Source organism: Ursus maritimus, unplaced genomic scaffold (genome assembly GCF_017311325.1).
Source record: "Ursus maritimus isolate PB19 unplaced genomic scaffold, ASM1731132v1 scaffold_13, whole genome shotgun sequence".
NCBI lineage: Eukaryota > Metazoa > Chordata > Mammalia > Carnivora > Ursidae > Ursus > Ursus maritimus.
In genome coordinates, this window is record NW_024423675.1 from 68,372,520 (window position 1) to 68,382,153 (window position 9,634).

A 9,634-nucleotide genomic window follows, 5' to 3' on the forward strand; every position below is an offset into this window, starting at 1 on the left:
GGGGGATGGAGGAAGTGACCTGAGGCTGAGCTCCTGAACCATAAACTCTGCTCTCCTGCAGCGGGGAAGGATGACCCCCCGGCCCCGGCAGCCCCGCCCCCACCTGGCCCCGGGCAGGTGGCCCGGAGACGCGCACGCGCAGGTGTTAGGGCGCACGCGCAGGTGTTAGGGCGCGCGTCCCGTCCAGCTCCCTCGTACCCTGGTGTAGTCGCCCGCGAGGAAGGCTTGCTCGAATCCGCTGTACATCGGCAGCAGCACCAGGAGGCGCAGGCGCCGGTCTCGAAGCAGCCTGAAGGTCGACAGCAGGGTGGACCAGAAAGGTAATTCCTTCTCCCCTTCACTTTTCTGCTGAGCGTCTTTGATGGGTTCGAGAAACACGGCTACGAGCAGGACCGCCAGGACGCCGCTCCCTGGAGGGAAGCAGAGGGCAGGTGCTGGGGTGCTCACAGGAGCCGGGGCTACTGGCTACTCCTTCACTCCTCTGGGGCATCGGTTTCAAATCCTGGTTTAAGTGAAACGAGGCTGCGGAGCCTGAGCAGAGCCTCTGGCCCGCACCACACACCCTGCGAGATGCCCAGGTCCTCCGCGCCCCTCACCGCTGCTGTTCCCCTCGTCCTCGCTCTCAGGTAACCTCCAGCAACAGCCAGTCTTCCTTTTCAGGACTACGAGTCCTAGGAGGTTATCGTTGGCTGAGCTTTATGTTTATTCTACATGTGTTTACCCACAAGTCCGGGGTGGGAACTGGGGGATCCTGAATGCGAGGGGATACCGCACATTCGAAGACAAGAAATGAAGCAGCTCTTTATAGGCTAAGGAGGGAACTCCCCACGGGGAGCAGCTGGGGAAAGACCGGTGAAGGCTGTGAGGCGCACTGTCCCTCGTGCCGCCTGTGTCCAGCAATGACTGACCACGGGGGTGGGCTGGGGCCGACAACGGTGAGGAGGAGGGACAGCTGGGGCTTTCCCTCTCACGGTGGGTGTGTTTTGAACCACGTGAATGGGCTGACTATGCAAACGCACTCTATTCAAGACGCCCCCTGGAGGGGACACCTGTGCCCTCCTAATCCCGCAGGTGTGACTGCCCCTCTTTCTGCACCATGCACCCCTGTGTCGTTTGGATCAAGGCTAACATTTACTCCTTTTCCTCTTTACCCAGAAGCCTTCTCAGTCCTTGCTGGTTTTGTGATACCTGTGCACGTGTTTCAGGTTTCTCCTCTCTGGCGACACTAGTGACCCTCAGTGCTCTGGCAGCCACAGATTAATCCAGGAGCCTGATGCGCTTCCCGTTTCTCTGAAAGGCAGTGAAAACCCTCCAAAACGGTTTTCAGCCGTGATTTCTAGTCCGATAGCTCAGACCCGTCAGCCTCTAAAGATGGCTTTAATTATTTTTTCTCTGTGCTCCATCTCACCAGCCTGATGTGATACCAAGTTCGTCCCGCCACGATGTGCTGGCTGGGCATTCCTGAGACCACCAGTTTACAAAGCCAGCCCTCTCCCAAGCTGTGGGCAGAGCTGGGGCAGGCACGCAGAGGGGAACCTCACGTGGGGGTGAGGATACAGAAAATGCATTTCCATGGCCTGGGCTGTTCCTTGAGACCAACAATCCTCGACGTTGTGACTTCGGAACAGTATTTTTAATTCAGTTAATAAAAATAGAAAAAAAGCACACATGGCTACTATATTGAACTTTGCAAAAGAAAAATGATGTTATCATCATAGGAAACTGTTAGACAGCCCTGTTCTGCTGTATTTGATTTCACGTGAAAAATACCTAGGTACAACCCAGGTGAACACATTTTGCAGGAATATTTATACTTTGGGAAGATACTCTTTTTCACCACAGGAAGGAGTTCGGTTTGCTGTCCCTGGGACTCCACCCTCTGTGAGCACATACCCGTGTAGATGCCCAGCAGGGTGTAGATGAGAGTCTGCGAGGGACGCTGGGTGCTGTTGGTGGACGCCGTGGCCATCAGACAGTCACTGGCCCCACAAGACAGGAGCTGCTCCTCTGGGATGGCCTCTGTGCCGTCGGAAGCAGAAAGGTGACGTGAGAACACGGGAAACTGATAGGGCAAGGGGCACGGGGAATGAAGCGTGTAGCTAACAGGAGCCTGGACACCCCATAGGCAAGAGTCGTGATAGGTCAAAGTCAGGGGACACGGGCTTGTTTGACCACGTACTTGTCGTATGACTTTCTGGACCTAATGTAAATGCTCAACGTTTCCAAACTAATCAAGAAGAAATAAGGTACATTAACATTAGAACAGGTGTCAGAGCCGCTGGGATCTCTTTCAGATTCATCTGTAGCCATTCCTTGACCTTGGGCAGGTCATTTCTTACCTCTTCTGAGGGTGAGTTTCCCTATCTGCTAAAATACTAAAACGTGCACTGTCAATGACTCTCAGACCATGTCAGAGTCCCTGGAGAGAAGGAGAAGATGTCTTGGAAGAAAGAACATTTGTCGTAACAGGAATCTCATCACATAGAACTTGGCTGGTGAGATCCGCAGCACAGAGAATGAGAGGTGCGGTGGAGGGAGGTGGAGAAGCCTTGCAGGGCTCTCGGGATGCCTCACTCCTTGGAGTCTGTGTCCGGGGATCGCTTGGAGAATTAAGCTTGCTTGCCTGAATGTCTTTCAAAGTAAAGCTGTTCACTCCATTTCACACCAGTCGTGTGCTAGAGACGAAACCTTAATCCCAGTTTCTGTTGCATTATTGCTGATCTTGGCAGCAGTAATGAGTATGGACGGGTCTCCATCCACCCGATGGTTTCCCTTCTTCAGATGCACTTAGCAAGTGATGACATCACATGAGAAACTGGGGAAGGAGGATTTTGGAGTTTCCCAAAGGTGGGACTTTATAGGGGATTGCAGGATGGAAGACCAGATCAGAGAGATAGGGATAATCCTGGTAAGAGTCAGGAGTCAGGACTTTCCCCCGCACCCCACCCCACCCCAATAAAGGTTGCCTGTGAGAATCAGAGAGTTTATTTCCTCTGCCCTTGGTTTAAATCCTCAGACATCCAAGGGTGCAGACATTAAACAGATACACACTTTATATCCATGTCTGGACAAGGTCAGGTAAAGATGTGATTTAAGACAACAGCTGTCAAATTTTGAAATCAGTTAAGGGACAACTGGTCTTACGTGGAACATTTAAGACACTGGACAGTGGATCAATTCAGCAGGACAGTGAATCAGTTGAACCTGTTGGTCTAAAAGGATAGTGATGATTCTATGAACCCAAGTTCCACTGGCAGTGGCCCTTCATTTCCCACGGGCACTGCTCTGCAAGCCCTCTCCCTGCCCCTGGAAGGGCAGGGTCAGAATGGCTGAGGCACTTGTGGATGAGACAGCCCCTCAGACCTACACAGACTGCCCTGAAGAAGAGCTGGCAACCAGGAGAGGCTGGGGCGCGGGCAGCTGAGAACCACATCTTTAGGCTCCTTTCAGGAGCCATCACTGAGCCCTGTTCCCTTTTACCTTGAGTGGGCGTCTGGCCAAACACCAGGGAGGAGATCAGGTTGCCCCACACACCGGATGACTGGAATATGAGAAAGAAGATGCCAAAATACTGGTTCACCACATCTCTGCCAACTTTTCCCACCTTCTCTGCTTGTGTGTTTCCCATGATGGTGAGGTACGTGCATTGAGCGGACCACAGCGGGGCTGCTCCAAGACCCAGCAGTATGGAGGTGGGAATCAAGGTGTACCTGTAAAATAAAATGCAAACAGCGCCTCTTCCTCCTCCATTCTTCCCTACCTCTGTGGAGAAGGAAACTCCATGTCTGGTCTATTGTAAGCATTATTATGTTTATGGATTGGCTAGATGGATTCACCATCCGTCAGACTCAGATAAATGACCAAACCCAGTGCCCTTTCTGGTTTAGAAGAGAAATTCACTGCCAGTGAAGTTCTTGGTGTTTGAAAGCAACTGCCAATGAGCTGGGGTTACGAGTAAGGTTGGGTGGTTTTTGACTATTTCTAACAGCTAAATGTTGAAAATGATTTATTTAGTTTTTGAAACATTGATTGATTGATTTACCCTCTTCACTGAAGACTGCATGAAAACTCTATGGCAATAAGAAAGAGAAGAATGTGAAGTCATCATAATCATTATGTCCTGGATGACAACAGGCATCCCTCCAGAGAGATGCTTGACAGGTGTGTTCTTGGGAATAAGGGTGTGAGGCTGGTGCTCTTAAATCTTGGTCCCAGAGGACTCCTCTCAATCAGGGAGTAAGCAGAGCTCAGCCTGGGCCCCTGCACCAGCTCCAGCCCTGCCACGTCCACTTCCTGTGATGGGGTGAGGGTATGGTGTTGGGTCCATTGGTCACATTCTGCTAAATCCCCTGGAATTCACCCTGGACATCTTAGTCAGGGTCTAGCTCTCATCGCTGGGGCCACAAAGGAGCCCTGGTGCAGGGGGAAGCTCAAGGCCCACAACAGACCTGAGGGAAGGTCAGGGCTGGGAACTGGGAGAAGGAGATGGGCCCAGCAAAAGGGACAGAGACATCTTGATGGGAAAAACTGGGAAGAAAGCCTCCACATTATCCTGTTCCAGACGCAGAGAGGAATTTCAGGAAACAGCACTCATGTTAAAGGGGATACAGTGAGGCATCATGGGGCAGGTGCCAGCTGAGTGCTTGTGAGCAGCTAAACCTGAGCAGGGTGGGGCTGTGCGGGCTATACCAGCTGGCGTAGAAGTTGCCCAGGGAGAAGGCCACGTAACAGCACATGGAGATGACGATGGTCCACTTGCAGCCAAACTTCTTAATCAGGAGCGGCGGGAGGAACATGGAGGACAGGAGCACCCCACCATACAGCGTGCTGAGTGCTGTCACCCCCAGGCCTTCCTCACTGTACAGGCTGCTCTGTGGGGGACAAAACCGCCCTGGTCAGAGGGGCCACTGGCCAAGGGGAAAGAGCTGTAGGTCAGCACTAGGTTCCTGAGACCACCAGCAATAGGCTTTTCCTGGCGGGTGGCCCCCACCCAGCTGACAGGTGAGGCGTGGGGGGAAACCAGCACAGTCCCAATGGAGAGTCAGCTGCTGCTAGAGACCAGGGAGGGGGAAAGCCTGAGGCCCAGGGTGCTGGGGTCACAGGGGGGCAGAAGGCCTCACGCCTTCTGTGATATCTGCTTTCATCTATAGGACAGCTGTGCATTCCTCCCCTTTAACGCTGAGAAATGGGTGCTATTTTCCCCACGCTAGAGATAAAGAAGGGGACACTGTCTCCTTGTAGACTCATACGCACAGAGAGAGAGTTAGATGATCTGGAAGCTGGTACTTTAATGCCTGGACTGTTCACATTCCTTCCTAGCTGCCCCCCCCCCAAGACAATGTCCCGCAGCAAGGGACCCTGCACAGCGCAGGTGCAGCCCCTTGGTACTCCCTCACTGTCATTCTGTCTGCTGTGGACCCCAAACCCGTGGGCTGAGTTCTGACTCTGCGTGGCACCCACCACTCCAGGATTCTCTCTTCTCTCTCTCTTCCTTTCCTGCCTCACCCCTCGACGTGCTCTGACTTTCCTTGTGCTCGCTTTCCAAAGGGTGCCCATTCCTCAAGTGCAGATCAAGGGTCTCCAAGAGCCCCTGGATAATGTCATCCATAGACACCTCTGCTTTAATCCTGTGCTAGAATTTCACCTGACCTCTAGCACGCACGACCTGGTGACCTGTGGTGTCACCCCAGCTGACGATGATCCCTGAACTTGGGAAATGTTCTGCGTGTTCCAAATCTCTCCTGACGCCTTGCCCAAAGCAGGCACATAACACAATTTGTGGATTAACTGAGACTGAAAGTAACAACAGTTAGTCCCATGAAAATTCTGAAATCTGGCTGGAAGATGGAGATTGAGCACTCTGCTCTGACGTGGGGGTTATCTGGAAATTTCTGCTTGTGACTCTGGTTGCTAGGAGTTGGTTCAGCCTGAGCCTTTTGTTTCCTTAATACAAACATATGAGTTCCTCCTGTATTACTGAGCTCGTCTCCTCGTATTCATGAGAAGCATGCAGCACTTCCGTGCGCTGGAATTTCTCTTCCACACGCAGTGCGGCTGCAAATCAGCAAGGCATGCTGGTCACTTACAATCGAATCTGACTGCAAACCACTGAAAAGGAAGACAAATTTCAGTAGCCAAAGTGGGAATCAAGTTTTAAAAGCAAATTTCTTTCCTACGTGAACACCGGGGTTCAAACACCTGTGTCTGCATGTGTTGGGAGAGCAGAGCTGCAGAATTCGGTGTGAGGATGAGGATGTGGGCGTGTGAATCTGAATCAGGCAAGACCTGCTCTCAGAAGCAAGTAGGACATTCACTCAAGTCACTCAACAAATACATCCTTAAGCACGTACCAGTAGAGGCTCTGTGCACGGCTCTAGTGAAACCAAAGGAAATGACAACAGCCACTGCTCTCTAAGAGTGCACGGTGGATGGGAGCTGACAGAGTAACACCAGCAAACAGGCCATTGCAATCGAGCCTGAGTCCTGCAAGGGAAGCTAGCCCAGTGCAGTCAGAAAGACCTTCTAGAAGGCATGAAGACCAAATGAGATCTGGAGGATGAGGGGGCAACCTGAGGAAGGGTGGGAGGTGTGGGAGGCAGGAGATGTGGGGGATGAGTTTGCATGGGCCTCGTCCTCAGCTGAGAGGCAGCAGGGAACATCGAGCTGCTTTGTCCAGAGCCGTGAAGCTCTTCTGGGGAGATGAGTCTGAACAGACTGCCGGAGTAGACCATGAGGAGTCCCGGCTCAGTCCTGGGCAGTAGGTCAGATCTCTAAACCCATGGAGAGCCTGGGAAGGGAGGTAAGCTGGAGACTGGCGCGCACCGCTGACTTTCACGCACAGAGTTATCCGTCGATTGCCTCCTGGGTGTCGAGCACTGTCTTAGTCAGGGGGACATGGTCATGGAGTAGTGACTGTCCTCCTGGCATCAGAGACTCACGGGCATACTGCGGAGCCTGCCATAGTACCAGGGGAGCACACACAGCTGTGCCCCATCCAGACTTCGGTTCCAGGGAGCAGGGAAGGGGGAGAGGGTGACATCCAAGTGGAGATCCGAATGACCATTAGCCGCAGGAGTGAGAGGGGCACAGCTGCTGCAGGGGGAGGCTGTGAGAGGGGCACAGCTGCTGCAGGGGGAGGCTGTGTAGGTGTGTGCCTGGGTCCCGCGGTGAGTTCAGATCAGGGCTGGGACCCTGGGGATGCCTGGGACAATATGTGTCACCCCCTGGAGGCCTGAGAATGAAGCTAACCAGATGAAAGCAGAAGGAATGACAGGGACAGGGAGCCACCTCCAACCTTGTGGGGACGCAGCTGCACCAAAGGTCGCTACTGTGCATGTCATTGCATTCTTTGCTAGGCCGGTCCTGACTGAGGGAGACAATGGTCCCAGTTAAACCACGTTTACGTATTCTGGACCAACAGGTGAGGAAATATGGCGGGTTAGGGCAGGACAGAAGGCACGAACTGGGCGAGGGGACTGCCGCACGCCAGAGTTGGAGGTCTGCTTCCCTAACATCTCTGGTCTTCCAAGGAAGAGGTGGCCTTAGCAATGACCGTGGGTGCTTCTACTCCTGGGAACCCAGGCAGACTGTGGGGGGGGGGACATCTGCTCTCTCTGGGCTGCTGCCCCATGCCAGCTACACTTGGAAAAAAAAATAAAAAAGTAACTATCTGGGGAAATATATAGCAAAACTACTCCTTGGCAATGTGACCCCTGCCACAGCTGCTTGGAGAGGCCTGAGGAGGAAAGAGCGCCATGGGGGTCAAACTTACAGAAAGCACTTTGACAAGGTCACTGTGTTGCTTAAAGAGGCTTAGAATCTATATAGTTTAGTGAAACCTGGTAAATTCATGTTACTACCTACTACCCCAACCACAAAGCCAGTCATGAAACCATAGAATTCACAATGATTCATCCTGTGTCTCTCCCTCTAACTATCCAAAGGCAAAGAACATCTTATCGCATCACTAACCCAAGACCCACACCCCTTGTCCAAGGGTCAAGCGCACACTTTCTGCTGGGCAATCCTGCTGGACTGGGTGAGGCTCTGCGTTGCAAGTTCGCACATAAAAACCACTGTTTGCGAGGCTTGGGGAGTGAATTGGTTCATGAGAAACCCTGCGTTCCTCGTCTTCTGTGACCATGGGGATTCCTGGAGGCCAAGAGACAGATGTTCACTCAGGAGTGCTCTCACTTACCTGCAGGCTCTGAAGGCCTCCGTAGGCTGTAAAGAGAAGCAGGAATCCAAAAGAAACCACAAGGACATTCTTCAGGCTTCTTTCCATCCTGCTGATTAAAGATGTCAACCATCAGTGGGCATGCAGACTCGTCGTTCCTAAGAGAAACCAATCGGGGCGTAGGAAAAGCAGTCTGTACCAAGAAGTCACACTCTCTCTCTCGTCTGCGTGACAGGCACAGGTGAGTTAATGGACTCGGTTATCACTGACACCGTGAAGCACCATGGGGTTGTTATTCATTCCCCTTCTCTGTCAGCTACAACAGCCAGTTTCTAACGGGGCAAAAGATTAGGACTTTGATCGGCCTGTATGTACTTGCAGGTTTCCCCTATTAATTTCTAGTAGATAGAGTCCTTACGGTAATAATGATTTACATATATATATATATATGACGGTACCTTTCGCATTAAAAGAAGTTGTCAATTTGCAGAATGTGGATGTACCTGAGTCTTAAAGAACAAAGTATGAATGTGAGCTTCAAGATACATAGCTCAACTTCTGAAAAAGACGTAACATGATTGTAAGATCCAGGGGCCAAAGTATTGGTCTCTCAAAGGCTACGTGATTTTGTAACACTGCAAAAATTAAAAAACAAACAAACGAAAGCCACAATGCCTCCTGAGTATAGCATTTTATAATTGACAAAGGACTTTACATGCATCATTTTATGTTGTCCCAGAGGGAGCTGTGATAATTGTCACTGGAACTCTCAGACATTACTAGACAGGGAGCTGAACTTCAGTACAGGTCACAGATTTTGAATTTTTGGAAGAGAGCAATGCTGTCCAAGGGAACTTTCTGCACTGTCCCTGGCAGCCACTCGAAACATGGCTATAGTGCAATTGAGGAACTGAAATCATCACTGCACTTAATTTTAATTAATTTAAATTTAAATAGCTACCTGTCGCGGTGCCTACCATACTGGGTAGCACCCGTCTGGTTTTAAACAACTTAACCGTATCTCACAGCTGATAAGCAAAACCACTTGTTTACCCAATTGTTTGTTCAATTCTTTCATTCAGTTGTTGGTGAACTTGATGTTTGAAGATTGTTTCCAAAGTTCTGTGAAATCAGCGATCTTTATTTAATTTGGATCTGCAAGAAAAACCTCGCGGTGTTGGTGAGCCTAACATGGTTAGGTTACTGGCAGCACCATCCATGGAAGCATGTCATTCTGTTTGAAGAGCACGATGAAGCCCTTGCAGCTTAATTTAGTCTTGTGAAAATAAAATTTTTAGGAAAATAATGGTTTTATGTGCAGACAAAACGTGGATTGTCATACTTACTACAGATATGTAAGCAGCATTGTCCCATAAAAGACGTCAACATGGAAACAAGTGAGACCTGTGGGCTCAAACACTAACCCGGTCACTTCTCTGCCGGGGAGTCTCACGGGAA

General features: G+C 51.0%; 1 protein-coding gene across 2 annotated transcripts in view; it reads right to left on the minus strand.

Moving 5' to 3' along the window:
* Positions 1 to 8,299, minus strand: part of UNC93A (unc-93 homolog A) — a 20,383-nt gene extending 12,084 nt beyond the window's left edge. The window contains exons 1-5 of one of the 2 annotated variants that reach the window (XM_008688462.2): positions 8,198 to 8,299; positions 4,690 to 4,871; positions 3,481 to 3,710; positions 1,894 to 2,019; positions 199 to 410 (exon numbers count right to left, since the gene is read on the minus strand). In XM_008688462.2, coding sequence (XP_008686684.2) covers positions 199 to 410; positions 1,894 to 2,019; positions 3,481 to 3,710; positions 4,690 to 4,871; positions 8,198 to 8,284 — 837 coding nt within the window. In that variant the 5' untranslated portion in view covers positions 8,285 to 8,299. The remainder of the gene's footprint in view (positions 1 to 198; positions 411 to 1,893; positions 2,020 to 3,480; positions 3,711 to 4,689; positions 4,872 to 8,197) is intronic. The other variant, XM_008688463.2, reaches the window with a different exon arrangement.
* Between the last annotated feature and the right edge of the window lie 1,335 nt (positions 8,300 to 9,634).